Below are 24519 nucleotides of genomic sequence, written 5' to 3' on the forward strand. Positions count from 1 at the left end.
ACACACACACACACACACACACACTAGTCAATAAGACTATTGTGTTGTGGGAGTATCTGAGTTGCTGCTTTATCACTGTCAAGACACATACACATCCTCTCTGTCTTCATCTGTCTCCGTTCACTCGCAAGCCACACACACCAGACTACGTAATATAGTACAAGGTGTTTAGCGTTTCCATCAGTGTCATAATGTGCAAACTCACACACACACACACCCGCGCACACAAATCTCTGTCGGTGCCGTGATATAAACAGGCTGTTGACAGACGTGAGAGAGAGAAAGACAGAGGGAAAAATAGAGGGACACTGAAAGTTGAGAGGGAGGAGAAAGTGCATCAAAGGAATTGAGAGAATAATTGCAGGTGAAAGGAAGATCGATATGCGATGAAAGCGCGATAAAGAATGGATTTTGTTCTTTTTTTTGCTCTCCCTTTCATTTGTCATCTGGCGGCCTCATGAATATGGTAATCTGCTTTTGTTTGCAACCTTGATGGAAAGGGTGGGACAGAGAGAGAGCGACTGGTGGGAGGGAAGAGAAAACGGAGAAGGTGAGAAAGGTATTTGACAAAGGTGAGACGGTCACCTCAACATCTGTTTCACTGTGTTGCATAGGCAAAAATAACAGCAGCAAGAGTAACCCCTGTTTGGAGAAGTATGCTTGAGGCTGCAAGGTCACCAGTTTAAGTCCCCACCAGGCCAAGAAGATATTAGCAGGGAAATTGAACCATTCATATTGTTGACCCGGGTCAAGTACTGTTCAAGTCCCACTGTTTCCTATTTTTGCTTCTTCTTATTTGAGACAAACACGCAAACAGATAGATATACATGAATGAAAAAAAGGTGACTATTAAAATTGATGAACTAACCATATACAGTAGCAGAGAAACAAATGTCTTTGCTTTGTGATCATTCAGAACAAATCTGAGTCCTCCATGACACCTCATTTCCACCTGCACCGTTTTAACGATATGATGAAAGACAAAAAGTTCTCTCAAACCGCTACTGTAAGTAGTCGGAATTACATTTTGATCATTGTAACAGCAATGTGAAATGTCTCTCTTGTCCACATTTACCATAAAAGGTGTAGAGCTGTTTAAAAAGAATATTATGTGTCAGTAATTTCATGATTTGCTCAGAATCCCTCAGGCCACGCAAGATGTCTGAATTTTAAAGCAACATCAGTAGATGTTTTGGCCACTTGAGAATATCCTTGTGTAAAACACAATAAAGACATACAGTATAATCGCCCTGTAAAGTGGATGTGATAAAGAATACAGTGGATCCATCAGACTCATGTTGGACTCATGTTTCTGACCACATGATGAATGCAGGCCCACTTGTCAATTTCGCTTTGGTTTTAAAATGATCTGCTTGAATTTGGTTGATTTTGAGACAGCAACGATAACATTTTCACCATCATTGCTTCACTTATGAGAGACGACCAAACAGTCTATGACAGCTCTGATATAACCAAGATTCTCTAAAAACTACAGCTGCGTCCCAATTCCGGGGCCATTTGTGTTACAGCAGCGCAACTAGGCCGTCCCATTCTTAAATGCATCTGAGCCATCTTTTCCTGGGCAACAAAGGCTCCAACAGGTGTATCCTCTGTGGCCCAACCTATCCCAAGATTCATTGCACATTGGTAATGAAAATAATGTTGCAGCAAACATCACCAACAGAGAGCCTGATGATTACACTTTTAAATGTAAGTATTGGGCTTCAGCTCAGTTCAACAGCTAACGGTGCATCTGTTAAAAATACAAAACCTCAAGTTTTTTGCAAAAATAAAGTTAGATGTTGTCAGGGTTGCTAGGTGACAGGACCTTTGTGACACAAAGGTAAGGGTAGGCACAGCTGGAGACGCAAAGTGGAAATCCTCCGTAGATCAAACACGTTTCATGTTAGCCTTCGTGGTTTTTTTGTGGACCGCGTCCTCCGAGGGATGCAGCCCATGAATTGGGAGATAGATTCCATCTCTACTACTGCAGTGTTTAATTAGTTTGTTTTACTCTGTAGGTCACAAGTCATATGGAAAATGATGTTATGACTCAGGGAGCCTAAATGGTTTGGTCAAATGTCAAAGAACAATAGCCATCCATGGGAATATTATCAGCAAGACGCTGAACTACAAATCAAATATTTCAGCTGTGTCAGTTATCTGATAATTAATTCAACACAGTTTTGAATAATGAACATGTAACTCTAATGTTAGGAGACAGACACATTATTTTAGAGCTTTTCTAATAGAAATGTTTTTCAAAATCAGAATCAATTCTTTTCCAGAAATGAGTTCAGTAGCAGCTGTCCTGAAAAAAAGAGGAGTCCTCACTGTTTGGTTCACTGTGATCTCTGTGTCTCCATCACTGTCTAATTATTTCTCCTGCTGTCTTTCCTCGCTCCCTCTCTCTTCTTCAAACTCTCACTCTCTCTGTGGGATAAGGATCCTGTGGAGCCAGAATTGGATTTTTATTAAGTAGAAATCCCCTTTGAAAATCTACCTAACCAAGACCACTGTGTGTGTGTGTGTGTGTGTGTGTGTGTGTGTGTGTGTGTGTGTGTGTGTGTGTGTGTGTGTGCGTGTGCGTGAGAGAGTGTGTGAGTGTGAGACTGAAAGGATTAATGATTTGAGTGTGAGTGAGAGAGTATGAGGTTGGATTTCCACCCTGCAGTGCCTACAGTATCTATAGTGTCTGTGTCAAGGTTGACATGTATGTTACAGGTTTAAATGTCGGAAGATAAAATAGGATATGACTTCACAGATTTATTTAAATCATATTGGATTCTTGAGTTTTCATGTGTAAGATTTTCAGGCTAAGTCGTATTGCTTCTGTTTCCCTTTCCTCCGTGTTCTCCTTCTCAATACTTGTACCCTATTTCCCATAAGACACAGCATCGGCCGTAGTTTTGTATAAGCATCTGAATATATTCTCTGCATTCAGGACTGTAACATATTCTGATATATTTGTGTGCAGTTACTCATTTGTATAATCCCCTATTAATTCTCCACTTCCCCGGAGAGTTTCTTAAATTCAGTGACTTTCCTTGGATGTGGTTAAATTCAGTCCTGCAGCTACTGATCGTCATGACGCACTGACTGAGACACATATAATAATTCATTTAGGAAGGATTTTGTTTACCATATGAGTTTTAATTCTTAACAGAACCACATCCTCGTCTAATTCAAATTACTTATTACGAATTCATTGTGGATTATGTATTTAGCTCAGAAAAACTATGCTCGCCTATAGTTAAGAACTGTATGTGTTCTCTCGTGGGCGTTAGAAGTGTGTGTGTACAACAGAATATAATAAGCAGATGAAAGCAGTCTTCATTTACCTTACACCAGCATACCGTCTCTCTTGTTGTAGCAATACAATCCTGTTTTCGTCCGTCTCCATATGTCTGTGCATTCATTCATTATGTGTATGACTGTGCATCTGTGTGTATTTGGTTTCTAATTTTTTTTTTTTTTAACCCCACTTAACATTTTCACACCTTTAATAGCTGTGGGAGCAGGAGCAAGAGGAGAGAAGCAAAAGAGGGATCTTAAGTGGAATAGTTTGTTTCTGTCACTTTTAGATGTGTAATGGAGGTTAAGAGGTCTCCAGCACTCACTCTCCTGCTACAATAGGCAGCACTGCTCCTCTTAGTTGACTTAAGAGGGGGTTTTATCACCTCAGGACAGTGATACACAGTAAGTTCTGGCACAACTTTGAAAGACACTAATGCACATGGAAACACAGGTTTCCTAAAAAAAAAAGAAAAAAAGGGGGCAATTGCTGTGTCTTAGGTCTCATTTTAATGGTCAGTCTAATTGTGGGACATGCTAACTTGTAGTATTGTAGAGCTTGAGGTAATGCAAATTATCACAAATATATTGGAGCAAGCACCTCCCAGCTTTCTCATGGTAATGTAGAAACCATTCCCTCGCTCACTCACAAACTACTCCCTATATAATTAAATGGTAAATAATAATTAATAATAATGAATTTACTCAGTAGTGAGCAGTGAATTCAGATTTCAGACACTTACTAATCATCATCATTTTTCCTCATCAGTGCCAGGTGTTTTTGCATAATCATAATTTTCCCATCTATGAAACTCAGAGAATTGCATTGTGGGACTGTTAGCAGAAAGTGTGGACATGGACTATGTTTTCGTTCTGTTGTGGAATTATTAACGACACTATGTACTAAAGTAGTGCAATATATCTAAATAGGGAGTGATTTCAAACATATGCTAACTTTCAGTTTGTGTATTTCTATACTCACACTTGCTATTTTGAGCACATAAGTGCATTCACATTGACAAGAATGGCAACATGCAGTGCACGGTAAGTACCCAGATGGTGCACTCAAAACGGTCATAAAAAAGTGAGTGTAAATCGATGGACACTTCTCATGTTCAACGCCATCTTGGCTATGTAGCGGAAGGGGAGGAACCACTCACATATTTTAGAACTTCTGAAAATGGTGACCGAGGAAGTCACCAATGTCGGCTTAATGTCCATGTCGCATGACACAGAACAAAGCAGCTGGCAGGCAGAAATCACAGCCACTTGATGCCATTGTCGTTTTTTGTGAGCGGCACAATGGCAGTGTTTGATTTTGGACAACATTACACTGTCAAAATTTACACACTAAGCCAGTGAGTATACTGTGTACACACTGTACTATATGTCAGTGTACTGACCGAAGTATCCGATTTAAGGCACAGCAACAGCCTTTTTTGAATTTCCTTGGAAGACAATAACATAAAAAGAAAGAACTGACAATGACCCACAGACGCACTCATGTAAACAAACCAGAAACTGCACATGAGTAAGTAGCTTCTTGCCCCAGCAGTGGATCTATATGACGTTAGCTACAACAGCTAATCAACGGGGTACTCTGTGTTTACTGTCTGCCAGAGTCACTGACAAGTTCAAATTATTTATGTTGCTCTGTATATTGAGGTTGCTTGCCTCCAGGAAAACAAGTAGCTATATTGTTGCTGCCTGTCGTTCCCCTGCCATGTACGACCATGCTGGCAAATGTGCTATAGTCAAAATGGCCTCACTTATGGAAATAATGCCAGGCTAAAAAAGTATGATTTCTCTTTTAATAAAAAACATAATGATCCATTTGGGGATACCTGTTTGTTACAGCAGGAAAACTGAATCGTGTAGGAAATGATCCTACTCTCAATCATATTAAAATAAAACACCTAAAGGAAATGTATAAACTACAGCTCTGCAGCAGGAAAATTAAACTGAAGAATACAATCTTACAAACATAAATATTCAGACTACTTTAGACCTTTGTTGTAATAGTTTTTTTGATATTAATGATACATAAAAATATTATAAAAAATAATTACCAACACTTACAAGCCTAAGTATTTCCTTCCAATCCACCTGTATCTACCCAACTGGGAATGCAACACAAACAGCCTGAAACCACATTCAAAATTAAAATTCTCCACTCACTTGTTGGCCTACAGCTGTTCAAACCATGGATGATGGGGACCAAATTAAATCTTCCATGCAATCCTTCTTTTTAGTCTGCTTTGTTAACCATAGGCCCTAAGATGGAGAAGTAGAACACTCCTGGAAGTTTTTGGACCCTCGAGTAACAGCTGTCAATCAGCCATCACCTGCCACCCAGTTCTGTCATGAAACCCCCCCCCACAACACACACACACACATGCACGCACTACCACCACTGAGACCAAAACTATTAGCACTCCTAACCTCTTGTGGGCTCACTTGCCTTTTCTTTCATTTATTCTTTATTTTACTTCTCCTGATTCTTGTTTCTTTATTCAGCACACAGCTCAGCCACCCCAAAGGCGAAAACCATCTGCTCATTCCTATCATCATTTTTATTTGTCCATTGTGTCCTTATTTGCAGTGGTGGCTGGTGATTATTTACCTTGGTTGGACTACAAGCTTACACACATTATGGTAGTAATGTTTATTCTGGCCTCAGTTACCATTAGCAACACATGTACAATGTAAAGAAATTCAATACAACAGTTGGCACTGAGAGGGGTGGATTTGACTCTCTGGTCATTTTGACCATTGAACCTGTAGCAGCGGTTAGTAGTATTGTATTACACTGCACTATGTTGTTTATGTTTATGTTTGCTATGTTTATATGCATTCGATTTACTTAGTATTAGAAACACCTCAATATGTTGACAGTTGTGGACAAGGAATGAGCAAACCCTAATCCTAACTCTAAATTTAAAGGAGCTATTTGCAAGTTTTGCTATAGCTACATAATTAGTGTTAGCATTAACAGCTGTTTACTCACCAGTCTAGAAGAAACGTTGTGAGTTCAGCATCAAACTTCATTCCTTTACTCACCAAGAGCTGTCTCCAGAGGTGGAAAGCAACATCAATGTTAACTCTTGTCTCTATCGCATAATTTCTTCTACCGAAGTTAGCATGCTAACCAGCTAGCCCCAGCCCATCTCACCACTTTCTGATAGCGACTCACTGTAGCCTCCAATCTGCCCTGAAGACGTGGCACTGCTCAGATGACGTATTGTAACGTCTTGTCTTTGAAACGCAACGATGGCTGAAGCTCTTGTCAAGCGACAATCACCACCACCTGCTGCTGGCAAGAAACCAGGTTCGACAGCAGAGAAAACTTACAAATTGCCCCTTTAAAGCTACACTAATCAATGTGAAATGTGAAAAGCATCGCTCCTAGTGTCAAACCAATAGAAAATGATCTGCCAACTTCACTGTTCCCCTTAGATGTGCTTTGGTGTTTTAACATCATTGTTTTGCTTTTATACTAGCAACTTCATTAGGTTTGGTTCCGTCCCACTGCTGTGTGTTCAGCAGCAGCAGACAGTTAAAAAAGATCTGATGAGTCCATTGTTACATTACCTGCCCAACACTAATAGGCAGACAGACAAAGTTAGCGACGAGCAGAGGAACATAAGGGAACATTTAGCAACTAAGGAGTTCAAAAGAAGGGAATAAGAAAGCAACTCTGAATTAATGCTAATGCTGCTTTGTGTCTGCTAGATTTGTAAATAGTCAACTGTTTACTGACATGTTAGCCATAACAACTTAAGAAGGTTATAATATGTCAGTTTTGTGTTTACAGCTTTTTTCGCGTGCCCGAGTGGATAAAAACAAATTAATTAATTAATTAATTAATTAATTAATCTAAAACAAATGCAGCTTTAAACTTCATTAACCTGGAAGTTATTTGTTTGGGTTGCTGCACAACCTGGATAGAGTGTTGCCTGCACATTAGGTTCATGGTACATCAGTACATTCTTCCCCTTTTTGATATCACTCTGCTTTGTGGTGTAGAAAGAAGAGTCAGAACCAGTGATAGTCTTTATGACAGCCAGTATGTATTTCATAGTTAAAACGATGCACTGGTAAAACATTGTCCTCTTCCTCGATTTTACCATAAAGCATTACAGCAGATTTCCTGTTAAGTCTGATCAGGTGGCAGATCTTATAACATGCAGCATTGATTCTCATACAGGGGTAATGACCTCTCTGAGATGGTCTCATAAATGTATGGTAATCAAACTGATATGTTCAAAATAATGGGCCAATGATTTACTTGTGTTAAGGAGCCCCTCGGTGCTACTTTGGAAAATATGTTTTTCCTGGAGTGGGAGCAGATAGAAACTCCAGAAACTCAATGTGAGAAACTATATCATCTCTGAATCTGTTGGTGACGTTGAATTGAAAACAAGCCCCTCATGACTGGTCATTTAATTAACCTCGTGAAGCATATCTGCTGTAATCTCCAATCTAATTTCATCTGTTAATTTAAAACAGTTCTTAACGAGGCCAGCCCCCCAGCCAATCAAATGTCAGGTATAGAAGCATAAAGGACTTGTTTAATTAGAACTGTCAGGAAATGTCCAAATATGGACAAAGAAGGAGGCTGGATTTCCTTTTATTACTTTCCTCAGAGAGTTATTAATTCTGTGGGAATCACCTCAGGTGGTGTGTGTGTGTGTGTGTGTGTGTGTGTGTGTGTGTGTGTTTCGGGGATAAATCAAGAAGAGGAGGGGGAGTGACGGCTAAGAAGAGAGATAAAGTCGGATATGGAGAAACAGAACAAAGAGAGACAGAAAAAAAAGGAAGAGAAAAATATTTAGTTTATTCAGAATAATCAAATATGTCTATTTCCAACTTTGTGGCAGCTTCATTTCCTGTTAAACAGGAAATTGAGTCTTAGCATATCCAGAAGTGATTCTCCATCTCATATTTATCAAATAATATTCAGTCTCTCGTGGAGTATTGTACTGTCAAATTATATTGAAATTCTGCACAGGGCTGTCTGTCGATTGCATATCACTCTAAACTTGTTGGATGTGGCGTTGCATCAATGGAAAGAAAAGATTTATTATGAAACTAATAGGGGTTGACCAGTTATCGGCCAGGCCAATTATTGGATATTCAGCATTTTAAAATGATCAGAACCTTTTTTTCTTTTTTTTTATGGATTGTCATTGAAATAAAATAAATTTTAAAATGTGCTAGTTTCGTTGTGATGCTGCTGTCTCTCCTTGTCTGTGGTCTCGAGCAGTGTCCTGCCCACTGCACTGGTCTGATTGGTTACATGTCATGAGTAATAGCCTATCAACGCTGAAGGCTACAGGGTACACAGAGAAACATAGACAGGAGCACCCACGTCCTACGTGTCCATAGACTTTATGCAGCAGTAGTTTTGTTTTGGTATATCCAGTCCAAATATCAGTTATCAGTTTCGTTCATTACTAATTATCAGTAGCAAAATTGGCCCTCAAGAACCCATATCCATTAACCTCTAGAAACTGTGAAACCAGTAGTTCCTGTTGAACGTTAGTTGTGTTGCCTTTTTAATTTCCCATAAGTAGTCAAAAGTATCCAGTTGCTATTTTGATTTGAGGAAAAACAGATTGTTCTGGACAGATGCAATATGTGATGGTGTGTGCAGCTTGTGTATGTGTGAGCACATGACTGTTTCAGTGTGTAAAAGGGGACTGACAGGCTCAAGTCACACACACACACACAGACACACACACACACACAGACACACACACATGAATGATCATAATCCAAACCACGTCTGAAAGAAAACCTCATCATCACCTAATTTTTTTCACAGAGGAAAAGTGGAGCCTATACTGTCACTCCCATTATAAGTACAAAATGCATAGTTGTGTTGTCCCTTCAGCAGCAATGTGTGAGCAGATAAGTCAAACTTTCAAACTTTAAGCATTGTCTTGTGATACTTTACCGAAGTTATATATAAGTTAGTATCAGTATAACAATATAAAAATAATCCTTTACAAGTAAAAACCCTAGTAAATCCTCAGTAAACCGAACTCAAGTATCAAAATAAAAGTACTCATTCTGCAGAATAATTACCTCTCCCGCTAATGTATTATTGTATGTGATATAATCTGATTAGTAAATGGTTAACACCGATGCGTTGGTGTGTAAGCAGCCTTTTGACTGTTGCAGCTTTAACTATTTCATAACCTTAGGTATGTTAGCCAGGTGCCAAGAAAACAAAGTTCCACTACACAAATTCTTATTTTAGAAGTTTTCTCAGATATTTGCAGTAATCACACACAGGTACTCTCTCAACATGCAGTGCATGGAGAGCATGGATACACAGTATTTAGTTGGTTTTTCATGAAATACTCTGATGCACACGAAGTGATGCAGTTTGCAGAAAATGACATTACACCACTAGACATAGTATGAATGATAAAGAGGTTTGCAGGGAAATGCAGCACAGCAATGACCACTTGGCAAAAAACACTGAGAGCTAATTATTCCAAAGATCAGTATTGAAATCCCCAGAACTGTAGCTGGCACTAAGGATGGGATTTTGGAAGCGTGTTACTGCCTCATTCACAGCTTTTCTAATAATAGCAAGGATTCAAAATTAAAATGGAATAATTTGTTAGAGGCAGGATGTCTGTAAATAGACAAAATGATAGAGTGAACAGCCTCCCAGGTTACAGCTGAGCTGCCCACTTACTGACACGTGAATGTGTGTGTGTTTGGCCTGAGAGTGTGAAAGTGTATGTCTGTATCTGCGTATCTGGCCTTAGTGTGTGTGTGTGTGTGTGTGTGTGTCTGTGTGTGTGTGTGTGTGTGTGTCTGTGTGTGTGTGTGTGTGTGTGTGTGTGTCTTTGCGCACGTGTGTGAGGCACCATCTGTGTTGCCGTGTGCAGCTGCGCTCCCTTGGAGCCCAAGACCCAAAACTCAGCTGTTACCAAGACAACCCCCATACACCCCATACCTGGTCAACACACACACACACACACACACACACACATACGCAAACACACACATAGTATTCAAAACCACCTAAAGGTCTTACACTGTGTGTGCTTTTACATGAGCAGATGGAAATAGATGTATCATATATTTCTTATGGAGTCTGTGTGTGTGTGTGTGTGTGTGTGTGTGTGTGTGTGTGTGTGTGTGTGTGTGTGTGTGTGTGTGTGTCTAAGAGAGAGGCAGAAGAAGGGAGAGACAAGCAGATGGACAGTCTGTGTTTCAGTTTGAGATTTCTTCCCCCTCTGCTTCAGTGTGTATGATATGAAGATGATTTCAGTCTCTACTGAACTTTCTATCTGGTAGATCTCTCTTCACTGCCTTCAGTCATTTAATCAGCCACATATCCTTTATGGTAGAATGTCCCTTTGGCCAGGCTCAGGATAAGAATAGCACTGCTTCAAGTTTGAGGTAAACAGGGCTGTTAGAGACAGCACTGATCAAACTGTGTACAGTGGGGTCCAAAAGTCTGAGAACACTTACCCATTCGCTTGTTAAGGATTTTGGAAGTAAAATCTCCACGGTCTAAATCATCAGTATAAAAGTTGAGCAAATGCGTTCAAAGATATCTGGATAAACAGTCAGAGGTACACCTGTGTAAATTAAAAATGTAAGGAGAGAACTTAACTATGACTCTCAAGGTAAATTTCAGCAGTAAACATTGTGGGTTGTGTTTTAAAACACCCTTTGTTGACTCTATACTTCACTATACATGTACAAATTCTGAGGGTAAAATTTCTGCGTTACACAGTGTGCTAAATATTCCCACAGGGGATAAAAACAGCTAAACTAACAATTACACAACGTAATGTATCATCAGGATATTTGCATGTGCGTGACAGCTAACATGCACATTAATGTCTAGAATAAGCAGCTGACGGGACGAAAAGCCAGTCTAAATTCTTCATCCATGCACATGGGAATGCACAGATAACATGCAGCTTCACTCACACTGCTGGACACTGTTGATTTTTATGGGTGAAGAATTATGCTGTTTTTTTTCTGCACCATTAATATGCTATGGTCAGTTATGTTCAGCAGCTCCTTTCAGCTGAGGTCTTGCAGACCTGTCAGCATACTTAAGTAGAACACCATACTGTATATATTTACCATGTACTCTATTAGGAACTCTTTTACACCTGCATACTCATGCAGTTATCCAATCAGCCAATCATGTGGCAGCAGAGCAATGCATAAAAATCCACTTCACAGCTCAATACTGTGTATGTTGATGGGGGAGGAATGATCTCACGGGAATACAAATTGTAACGCTATAGCTAAGAGGCTACGCCAGTGTCCACATTTCCTCAGAGATTCCTTCAGTGGAGAGGTATAGCTTTCCTACTTGCACCTGTTCTCTCTGGCAGAGTAAGGATAATGGACGTCTCCTCTGTTTGGCCTTAGTATCCACGTACAGATGACAGCTTGTAGGATTCTGTGGTGGAGAGATATCTCTGAGAACAACATCATAATCTCTGGACTATCATTAGATTATTGATTTTAGCATGTTCTGCTGGGAATTTATTGTGTTATATCCCATTTAATATTGTATTGTATTGTATTTAATATATAGATTATTAAATCTGAGAATAGCTTTTTGCTGCACGTATTATACATCTATATGCATGTATTATACAGGCATATATTGTGCCTTTCAAATAAACAAATTGAATAAACTCTCAAGCAGTTACCTCACTCTTCTCACCACCTCCCACATCTATCCAGTGATCCCCTGGAGGTCCAGACCTCTGGGTTGAGAACCACTGGTATGTGACAAGAGTTTTAAGCAAAAATTGATAATTGGTGCCCCTAAATTAAAGCCTGAGTACACTCTGGCTCGAGAGGAGCTGTCTGCACTTATTAAGACCACAAGTGTTTTGCCTGCGTTGTGCAGCTCTTGCAGAATGTTTTTTAACTCAGCAGCACAGAGGCAATATTTAAGTGGAAAGGATCAGTGCATTGGTTAAGTCCATGTCACTGGAGCATGCTGCTGCTGGAATTAAACAATGTGATTATGCAAGCTTGGTCTGGCTGCAGCTAGCTGTCAAAAATGGCTAGGTTCTTTGCTGCAACAACAGATGGCATGAAAAGAGCAGCACACAGAGGGTGGACAGAGAGGCTGAGGCCTCATCCACAAACAGCACAACCTGTTTTTGATGAAAACATATAAACACTTAAATCAGCTGTGTCCCCTTGCATGGTGATACATGCCTTTTTAGTCCCTACAGGCGCCATGCTAACAAGGTGCATACACTGGTAGTGGGCTACACTCTCTGGCATAAACTGCACTGTCGGTCTTTACTTTCAAATCATAGAGACTTTTTAGCAGGGTATATATAAGCTGAACCACTCACAATAAAATGATAGCATGTTAGCTGCTGTATGAGCCATCATCAGCACTGACAGCTCATTGTTTGAAATGCTGAAACACATCCATATCTCTCCTGGACGAACACAATGATTTGATATGCATGTTAAACCATGTCTTCCACCAAAGTCCCCATGTTAAACCATTACCAACCATGTTAGCAGCTACTTTGGCACAGTGGTGCTTTGAGCTAAATGCTCCCATGTTCACCATCTTCGTTTAGCATGTTAGTATGCTGACATTTGCTAACTAGCTATAAATGCAGTTGAGGGGGATGAAGATGTCATTAGCTTTGCAAATATTTGATTATAAACCAAAGTATTGGAAAAACTGAAATGGTGATAAAAGATGAAAAGTCAGGGGATCACCAGAGTCATTAGGGTCCATCTTCCAGGGACCATGAATGTGTCTGTACACTTTTTAATGCCAAACCTTCCATAGTTGATGAGATATTTCAGCCTGGACTGACTGAACAACCAACAGACTTACATTGCCTTTCCTAAAGCCTAGTATGGCTAAAAATGGAAATGAATGGTATAATAATCACTGATAAAATCATGTTTACACCCCAGTAAATCTACCAACTTTGATTGGCTTTCAGTAATAATTGTGATGAAATTTCTACAAGAACCAATTTATAAAATAAACAATAGTCATGTTCTTAGTTCAGCTCAGTTTTGTACAGATGTGTGTACTCTAGCTTTCAGGATACAACAGGATTGCAGAGACGTTTATCTGACACAGTTTTGTACAATCAGGCCTGTCAACTATGACAGGTTGCTTTTGTTTCTCTCTCAGCAAATGCTGTGTTTTTCTCCTTCTAGCTCTTACTTGATATAGTTTTTCTCTTGTCCTTTTACTTCCTGAAGCCGACTGCACCTCAACCATGAACTCCATTATCCTCCCCAAAGCAAGTCAATTACCTCACATTGTACAAACTGCTAAATTAATATCTCTCTTTAACTACTCTGAATGGAATCAGTGTGTAACAATCTCACTGTAGTTGATATAGTAAGCTAATTAAAACGTATCCATCTGTACTGGAACGCAGTGGTTCCACTGACACCACTGCATTTCCAGGGAAAAGGGACGATTCAATTCAATAACCTTTATTTAACGTTATTCTTGGTGACAAGTAGGCCAAGGTTTAATGAAGGGGCTGAATCACAGATGACATGAAATATAAAAATATATCACTTCTGAGTCTGTAATTCCAAGTCTATTAACGGAGGTCCTTTTTTTTCATACGTACTTGTCAAGTCAACTGATGCTCTCTCTGTATTTGTGTGTGTGTGTGTGTGTGTGTGTGTGTGTGTGTGTGCGTGCGTGTGCGTGTGTGTGTGTGTGTAAAACCAGTTTTCAGTGATTCATGTCCCTCATTAAGGACTGTCCTACTTCTTTCTTACAATCCCTCACCTGACTGGTATCTGCTTCCACATACAGATAGTGCTTGGTTTTCTCATTTCCTGTGATTTCAAAAGTAACACGATGACTTTTACCTGTTGACATTTGCCAATGTGTCAATTTAATGTGGACAAGACCCGGGTTTACTGGGTGTCCCCTCACACACACACTGTGCATACACGAACATCCACACAGAGACAGAGGGGTTTCCGTAATACTCTAGGTGAAAGGTCTTTATACAGACAGCGAGGACAGGAGCGTCGCTGAGCTAGATAGTCGTCTATGATGCTACCAACTGGAGGAGCACCACAGACGAGGAAGAAATCTTTTTTATAATTATTTTCAGACACCACATTTTTTTTTAAAAGTCAGTTTTTGTCATTCATTGTGTATATGACATTATTACTTATCCTCAGTCGTATCATTAAAATGCTGGCTGCCTTTTACTTTGAATTTGTTTGTTTAGTGCTCACATCATTGTGTAAAAAATCATGTGTGAATGAAAAATCAGGTTATTCAACATCATAATACGATCCACACTGGGATAAGACTCCCAACCAGGATATGGAAACACAGCCCGAAGTATGTGTGCAGCAGTGGTTGAAGAAGTCAGATCCTTTAGAACCTACCCCACGCTGCACAGGTGCGTCCTCAACTCCTGTCATGTGATAGTCAGTAGGTTTATCAAAAGACAACCTGTGATAATGAACAATCACCCACACTTGAAATTAAGTTAAATTATTGACGCCCCAATACATCTCTATAAAAACAGTGGTCAGTAGTTTAAGTTATATATAGGACAGCAGTGAACGATGCGAGTAGAGCTTTGTTTTGCATCTATTTCAGTGACATTTTGCAGATGAACTCAATCTCTGCAGTGCTGCCGCTAAAGACATCACTATTTTTGTTAATGCTGGCGCCCTCTTTGCTAATAGCTTAGAGAAAAAAAACCCTTACACACAGCGTGGAAAAAGGGGCATGGAGAAAAGACAAGGAGACACAGAGAGATGAGAGTGAATCTGTTTTAGTGAATAGAAATGTAAAGCAAGGAGAGAGCAGGGGAACCCAAAGAGTGGCAAGTGGAACAGACTAATGATGTGAATCGTAGCTACAATAGTTAGAGTGGAAGAAGCAAAGAAGACAGACTCTGTCTGTGTCTCTATGAATTTCCCACCGTCCTCTGCCCCTTCCCCTCGCCGTGCAGGTATCAGAGATTTCACTTCCACGGATCAGTTTCACCTTGAATTTGGGATCTTGTCCTGTAATTGCAAGAACAACTCAAGAACACTGATTACTGTGAAACTCGTGTATTTACACTTAGACTGTTAATTTAACAAAATACATTTTAAATAGTAATTTGACAGAAAAATAGATGAGAAGAGATGTTATTTAAACTCTATATAGCTTATGGATAACAAGTGTGTGAGGTTTGGTGCTGAATTCATTTTGTTTTAGGAAATAAACACATTCATTAAATATTTGTTTTTACAAATCTCTTTGAATATTTGTCAAATAAAACTGTTTAAAGTGATTAAAAACTTGAAGATCATTTTGAATCTTAATATGTTTTTTTTTTACAACATTACCACAATATATCAGAAAATAACAAATGTAATCTCTGTTTTTTTAATAGTGTCAGCTTTAATAATTACAAGAGCTCTGAGATTCTGGAGGAACTGACATATTTTTAACTGATCCCAACATGACGGCTATATTAAATCAACCTACTACAGTACAGTATGGGATCCTTATAATAATGTAGATTGCATCTTGATAGCATCATATGATATTATATCAGCCAAAACAATATGACAGTCTGAAAACAGCATATTTAAGAAGAACAGTTGCCTATTTACACATCCAGCAGACACAGAGCAACATTAGCATTCATTAGGAGTCATATTTGTCATATTTGAGTCTTTAGCCACTAAAGGCTACATTATGTTCAATGACAAGTGGCAAACTATTGGTCTGTCTACCATTCGCTGCTCGGCAGGTCGTGCATAGTGGATATATCAGAGCTCTAAAAACAGCTGCTGAAAGCAGTGAGACAGAATCAAAACTGTGAAGTTATGGACCATAAGACCAAAACAATCAGCTGAAAAATGCTAAAACGCTCTGTAGAGATGTGTGGAAGTGCAGACCTGGGTGGTAAATATAAGCTTGTTGGTCTTAAGGACCCTTTTCACATTCACATAATAATTTGGATATAGAAATATGAGAAATATGAAACACTGGTTCAACGTTTTCCTTCATGATGCTTTTTGGTTACACCACGTCTCTTGTACTGTGATTTGTGTAATGTTGTTTATCTATGTAAACTGTATATGCCTATGCATATGAAGATTTACTTACAGAATCAGTACTTTGAATAAATCAGGGTTCCCACACCTTCCTAAACATCAAATTCAATGACTTTTCAATGACTTTCCGGGCCCAATTCTGTCAAATTCAAGGACACAACATAGCATACTTTGAGACATGGATCAATGATTATTACTGTTAAAAAACTAAGAATTTATATAATGAGAATTAGCAGGCTCTATAAGCAACAAAAAGCGAGAGGGCTGACAGACTGTGTGGTCTCCTGCACACATGTAGACGTCACATAGCCTCAATTCAATCTCTATTTTTTGCACATATGATATAAATTCAAGCACTCACAGACCCATGTCTATTTTTGTCTATTTTTAAAAGCTTTCAAGGCCTTCACTTTTTTCTCAAATTCCCAAGCTTTCAGAGTATCAAGGTTAATTTGATTAATCTGAACTGATATTAAACACTAGAAACATTGCAGCAGTTAACTGTAATAAAATCACATTTACATCAGCCATGTTTAGAGTGGAAGACTATTTCCTTCATTTGTTTAATTCTGACTGATAAGAACAAATCAAATATGGAAAACTGCAGTGAGAGTTCTTGCAGTGTGTATGTGGTCTGCGCCAGCAACAAGAAAACAAGCTGAAAACACAGGGCTTTACATGCAGAGGGGAACAGATGTTGATGTCTGATAACCAGCAGTTCCTCATGCTCGGATAGCAGCATTAGAAAGTGAACTAAGGGCAAAGCACAGTCTGGACTGATGCTCACATTCAGCTGCTTCTTTATGTGCATGTACGTGTTATGAATGTGTGAGAGGTGGCATTAAAGAGCACAGACAAGTCTGTCAGCCTGAACCAAAGTTACAAAGACTGGAATCAGATCAGACTCGTGTCATGTGACCTTTGTTTACAAACTTGTGATTGGGCAGATTGAGTCATCCCAGTACTGTTCACACCAAAGGAAACAACATCTAGGTGTGATCACATTCGGTGGAGGTGTGGAGTGATGATGGACCGACTTGAGAAAGCTCCCATCAATCACTTGTACAAAGTCTTTCTTTGATAGCGATGACAACAACACAGCACTGAGCTTTCAACAGTGTTCTTCTAAACCTCCTGCTGCTTTAGCCCCTGATATAAACGATGACGGGACACTATGATTTGCAGACTGGGTTTCAAGGCTGGTGTTCTGATTGCTGGAGATCGACACACACACACACACACACACACCATGCTACATACACCCTCATGCCACACAAGTGCAAACAAAGTTGATGATTTTAATCACCATAACATGCTGAGAACACAAACACACCCTCAGGGTGCTAATCAATTACTGCGGAGCACATGTACACACACCTAAATACACACACCTACATACACACACACACACACACACACACACACACACACACAATCAAGCTAAACTAATTTCACTCTAATCCATTTTTTTACCATAAAATACCATAAAAACCCACCAACACACACATGCAAGAAAGAAGTGTACGAGGCTTTGTATCTCAGCTTGTTAAATTTTACAATTTTGAGACAGACAGAAGTCAAAGCCTTTGTGTCTTCCCCTTTTCCGTCAGTCAGAATAAATGATGCAATTGAACCAAACATAAAGCAATCATCTGACATTTCCATATGAAACAGCTGCATTTCACCATGACCAATTGATAAAACCCGCTGTTTACTCAACCTAACCAGTTTGTGAAATGTTTTACCTTTTGAAAATGATCGTTTCGAGGATTTACCTAACACAAGGACGGGGACACAAACTTCTTAGAACCACCTGCATCTCCTAGTCGCGCTGCATAAAGCTACAGTAAATTCCTAAAATGTAAATATGTTAAGTGTTAGCATTCGGTTCAAGTGCTTCTCTGACAACAAACACACAGATATATACACAACCTTTAGCATTCAGTGGTGGTTCTTGACTGTGCTGATAGAGCCATCATTATGATAATACTGAGGTCTATCATAATTATCTGCTAATTGACTGCCTGATGAGGTAGCGCTCATTAAAATGCTCATTAATACTCCATCATCACCAATGATAGCTGTAATCACAGAGTGGTGGTTTCAAGGTCTTAACAGGAGGTTGTGCGAGAGCATGTATGGATGCAGTCTACACACATATGTGTGACTACGTGTGTGTGTGTGTGTGTGTGTTGCTAGTATTAGTTGAGCCTTTCTTCCAGCAGCACTATATCATGAGTACTGGGTCACAGAACCTGTTGCCTACAGCCCTTTCAACACATAAAGTACACACATAGCTTATAAGATAGCCCATTTTAGGCTACATAGTTTTTTTACTTGAGCGTCCCTAGGAGTGTCATCCATCCAGTGCCAACTTTCAGGGCTAATGCAGGAGGCAGCATGTCCTATTGAAGCATGGCAGAAAGTATATTTGTAGTCTTAAAGATAACTTAGCCTCCTTTCCAACACCCTGGCATAGGCTAAACATTTTGATACTCTGATGATATTATAATCGATGATACATCAATGAAGGATCCCCCGAAGGAGATGGAAAGTGTTGCTGGAGAGAGGGACGTCTGGACTACTTCACTTGCCACCGTGACCCGACCCTTGATTAGGGCAGAAAATGGATGGATGGATGATAATTTAGCATTGACTCGAGTTCACTGCAGGTGGTCACTTTACAACTAAACTGTTAAGCATGTTGCATTTCAGGCAACACAACAATCAATGATGTCACAAAATAGAAATGTGACACATCAATAACTGAGGTGTGTACAACAGTTCACATCTACATCTCTGGATGCGTTCCCACAAATCACCTGTTCACCACAGCAATGAATGAGAATACAATTTCATTTCTGTTGGCACTGAAAGTTGCTATTTTCTATGAAGGGCAAAATGTAGTGAAACCTGTCCTTTCCTTCAGCTTGCAGTGGGTTGGCAGCAAAAGTCTGAGCAGTGAACCCGGAAAAACTTCAATTGGCTAGACATTACTGTGGGTCAGAGAGGAACGAATTATTTATGTGAATTGACCATTTATTCAGTAATTTCCTGCTTCGCTGTCACATTTTTCCTCCACAAATTGAAATATTGATGAAGTTAGATTAGTGCTACATAATAAATTACAGGGTTGGAAACTGTTTTTTTCATTCATGACACCACTGCCACCAGCATGATTGTCTGTTCAGCCTTTAATTCAATAGTTTTCCAAATTCAAGAGGCTCCAATCAGCCACCCTGAGGCCCACCTGTAGCGGCTGTCTACATTGCTTGCTGAGGGTGGAAGCAGGCTCCCCACCGTTCCTGCAAGCATCTGCGCAGCAATAAGACACTAGCTTTAATACTTAATATAAAACACCAGCTTTCTTCATTAACTGCCACTTCTTTGCTCAAAGTGGAATATTGCTGGTTTTGTTGTATGCCAGTTTCAATACATCCATGGTGTTGTATTTACTGTATGTTTCCCCCGAAGACTGAACCACAGTTCATTTTACAGCTACAGCAGAGAGGATTTTGCTGTCTGTCATTGTGCTGTAGTTTGTGTTGTAAGAGTGTTGTGTTGTGTGTTGCAGGTATGCCTCTTAGTCTGGACTGCAAGGCATTTTTTGGCTACAGTGGAGAAAACAGACGGCCCATCATCTACTGGATGAAAGGGGAGAAGTTTGTGGAAGAACTAGCGGGACACATTAAAGAAAGTGAAGTCAGGTAAATCCACCAGCATCCACAGTACATACTGACTCACTCACATGTAAGCACTGTAGCCCTAATCATCCATGAAAATGAACCACAGTTGAGTAAATGCTGCATACATCTAATTTTACATAATATTACTTTTGTTGAGTTTTCTCCACTTGTATGAAACGCTGCAAGAGTGTATCAATTACACACTCTCAAGTTTGCAGGTTTCTATTGTTAATTAATTTCTGAAAAGACTCGACTCCAGCTGCACTCCTCACAGTGTCACACTGGCGCTCGTATGATTTATGACTCATTGAGGGTTCTCTGACAGATTCTCTCTCACTTTCCTAAAAAATTCTGAATACTAATAATAAAGTTAAATTGAATTCATTTTCTCCCCTGCTGGGACCAATTACACTGGTCTCTATTGGGAAAACCCTGATTGTCTGCGCGGCGTCGAGTATCATTAGAACAACTGGCCGGATCACCATGGAAACTATCAGAACACACACACACACACACACACACACACACACACACACACACACACACACACACACACACACACAGATACATGTTACCACCTTAAATATTGTTAAATTTTTTCATCTACATCACTCCACCTCCACAATGTGCACAAACCTCTGTATGAGTACAGCAGCACTCAATCTGCCAAGCTGCTGTTTTAGTCAGAGAGAAACTTTATAAAGACTTTATAGGGGTTGAATTTTTTTTTTTTTTTTTTAAATGATCACAGGACATCAAATAATACATCACAGGAACCACTTTCCCAGTACTCTGTGATAACTTTGCCTCTGTAAGGCTTTGCAAGTGCTCTGGGGGTAAAGATGGCTTGAGGTTTACAGGATTTACAGGATTAGAGCTCATAAATCTGGGCTAACTTAAAAACTCCACTTGTTAATACTGGTGTGCTGCAGTCACTAAATGAAATATGTAATTTATGCACTTAAAGAGCCACTCCAGTTGCAAAATCAGCGAGTAGCACTGTGTTCTGTGGACGTACAGAACATACTATACTGTACATTAAGGGAAAACTATGGTTTATTTGAACCTAGGTTTTATTTTCCCAGTTCTCTCCATCGGTTCTATTTGTTATGATAAAACTGTAACCCACCAGTTTAATTGCTCAGGTTTTTCACTGTGGCGACATCACTAAGAAGAGTGGTCAGACAGTCAAACAGGTTGTAAACATGTCTGCAGTTTTGCCAGATTAGTTACCACATTATTTAGAGTTCACCTAATTGGGAGTGCACCCATAATGTCACTACTGACAACCCCTCATTACATAGGAAACCCAGAATTGTGCACGGCAACTACAGCAAGTGCAGAAGGTCAAAGTTGAACCAGGAAATTAGGCTGTGAGTTCATATGTTTACAACAGGCATCCTTTTGGTTATAATTTTACTGTTGACCTTTATTTTCTCCTCCAAATAAATCTGACTAACCTGGAGATTTGTCTGTGTGATCCTCTGACCACTAATGGTTGCTGCCTAGTTGGACATAATTTTTTTTGTTTGTTTTAATGAAGTGGCAGCACAGAGCCAACCTCCTTAAAAATGTTCCTGTGTTTGAAAGTTTTCTTAGCAGCTGGATGTCAGCACACAAGTACCTAATTTGAGGGAACAAATTAAGCAACTTCAGTGTGCGAGGTTCTTATTTAAATGAATAAGTAATCAGAAAGTCCCCTTCCCATCACCTCCTGGGATATGTAAATTTACTTTGTCAAAACAACATATTTTTAATGATTAAATCACAGTGTACCACTGAATAAAAAGTTTAAACAATAATTACCATAAAGAAATCTTACCACAAGCAGCCTCACCTCGTCTATGAAATAAAACCTGCATCTGTTTTACTTTTATAGTCATAGTGTGGGTACATGGTACAGCATTAAAACCCTGGTTTTTCATGAATGCACTAGTTGCACATTGACAGCAGCAGTTTGGAAAGTTGAAGAATCTGGAGTGTTAGTAAGCACAAAAACGACTTTGTTAGATTCAGGAAAAGATCTTGGTAAGGTTTTGGAAAAGATCATAATTTGGATCGTTATTTGGGTTGAAATAAGTATGCCTACTTCCTCAACATTACACAGTCTTTGTTGTCGTGGTTACAATATAAACAGCTAGTTTAAGGACACCGCTCTCCTGTGTCAAATTCTTGTATTTTGTTGACCCATCCATCCACCCCAACTTCCTCCTGACACAGACTGTATATAATATGTCACTGCACTTTTCCCTTTGCTCCTGTCATAATTTACTACAGCCACTTGATGTCACCTAGCAACAAAATGTAATTATGGGTGATAATAAGCTGTCACTGCCTTTTCTCTTTTTATGTTATTGCTAAACCTGCTCATACTACTCTACAGTCACTGCTGATACAACATCCTGTTAAAAGGTATAGCATTATAACACAGAAAAATTGTAAGTGCTTTTTTTTCTTCTTGCGATTTTAACTATCAGCACTATCTCCCTCACCCTGATCTAGAAGTGGTCAAAGCTCTTGATATTAGATAACATTTTAAAGTAAACTCTATTCCAAATGTTCTCTCCTGCTCAAAGAGCTGTCACATGTTATGTCATCAGCTCAGCCCACCAATAATAATGTGAATGTTTATTCCTGCCTAAAGGGAAGGCCTTTTGCATCCCTATTCTCCCGCTCCCTCCACAGCTTGGTCAGAGGTCAGGGTCAGCTTCACAGCACTGGAAGTTACTTTAGGGATAGCTCAGAGGGCGCGCTGAGGGATGGTCACTGTAACTGCTCAGCCACTTATTGGCATCTGAAAGCGTTCACTCCCAGGAAATCAGTGGTGTAGATAAAGAGAGCGGGAGTGTGCATGAGTGTTAGTGTTTAAACTTGAAACTAATCATGCCCTGTGGTATTAAATTAACCTTTCCCTGATGAGTTCTCAATCTTTCAGTGCAGTCCTCTGGCCAACTCTGATCCAATCACATCGTTATTCCAAATTCAACAATCGCACTACAGCAGACAGACTCCTGCTGTGATGCACATTAATCTGCCCATGTTTAGCTCCCTCCACGCATCCTGCTGCAGCACTGGCCTGTGGACTCTGGGTGTCCATGTCTGTTTCCACAGTATCCAATACGATCTTGCTGCCTCCATGATGATGTGAATACCTGCAGTTACGGAGAATTGTTCCCCTGCAGTATGTGAGAGAACTGTTGACACTCTCACCTCATTATTATAACACCACCCAGGGAGAGTGACCACCTGTGAATATGTGTTACAGACAGAAAACCTACGCCTGTCTTCTGAAGATGAAAACACCTTATCGTGTATTCAAGTATTTTTTCTTTGTAAAAACGCACAACCAACACGGCTTCACTGCTGTCCATCTACTTCACATTTCTGCAACTCAGCTATGATAGTTCATGGTTCGTTCATGTGCAATGAATTCATGATTACAATATTTCCACTAGGGCCAGTGCTTGCTTCATATTTTCACTTGAAGGCTGCACTGGCCCATATGTCTAGTGATGTGGAGAGACTTCTTTACCTGCTTGAAATTCACATCAGCTGTCCAATCCAACTGCTGTAGGAGCCTCACTGTTTTAATGTTATTTTAGCAAGAGCTCGTACCTGTATCAGCGAAGATTATTAGTTGGTAATGTGTCCTTTTTTTCTCTTATCTGAAAGTGCCATTAATCTTCCATGGGCGTTTTAGTCGCCTAAATGATGATTTAGAAGCATTGTTTTATATATATTTAATGATATCAATAATAACAATAACACATTTTGTATATGAGTGTTTTTAAAGGCACTTAAAGACACTTTACATAGGTTAAAAGTATCTTGAAAGATACAGTATTAAGAATAGGTGGGGAAAAGGAACAAATACAATAAAAGGGAAACCGATTAAAAAAAAAAAACATACTCATCAGCATCAGTGACAGAGCTGAGAGTTAGTTCAAAGCTACTTTAAAAAGGTGAGTATTGAGTGATGTTTCAAAGTGGTGGAAGGTGGCAGAACATTTGATGTCCGTGGGGAGAAAGTTCCAGAGTCCACAGGGGCGGCACTGGAGAAGGCTCTGTCATCCCACGTTCAGCGTTTGGTCCTCTGGGGGATGGAAAGAAGGTTTGAGAAGAGGTTTTGTGCTGGGGTGTGATGGTGGAGGAGATGACAGAGGTAGGAGGGAGCCATGTTATTGAGGGCTTTGCAGGTGATGAGGAGGATCTTGAACTGGACACAGAAGGGGGATGAGGAGTCAGTGTGGGTTACACAGAATCTGGGATGATGTGATCACGAGAGCGAGACAGGAGTCAGGAGATGGGCAGCAGAGAATCTACTGAGAAGATTATTAGGGCATGCCAATAAGGATGCTGTTGCAGTAAGCGAGTCTGGATATGATAAAAGTATTGAAGTGTTTCTGAAGGCTGAAGATGACAGAGAAGGTTGAAGGCAGATGATATTTTT

The 24519-nt window shown here is 39.7% G+C and overlaps 1 protein-coding gene across 1 annotated transcript in view; it reads left to right on the forward strand.

The window, feature by feature from the left end:
• il1rapl2 (interleukin 1 receptor accessory protein-like 2) overlaps nucleotides 1-24519 on the forward strand; it is a 153032-nt gene that overhangs the window by 94613 nt on the left and 33900 nt on the right. Inside the window, exon 7 of the mRNA XM_023423340.1 lies at nucleotides 19958-20090. Within this exon, the coding sequence (XP_023279108.1) occupies nucleotides 19958-20090 (133 nt within the window). The remainder of the gene's footprint in view (nucleotides 1-19957; nucleotides 20091-24519) is intronic.

This window comes from Seriola lalandi, unplaced genomic scaffold (assembly GCF_002814215.2).
Source record: "Seriola lalandi dorsalis isolate HSWRI2012SDOR001 ecotype SW California unplaced genomic scaffold, Sedor1 jcf7180002054691, whole genome shotgun sequence".
NCBI lineage: Eukaryota > Metazoa > Chordata > Actinopteri > Carangiformes > Carangidae > Seriola > Seriola lalandi.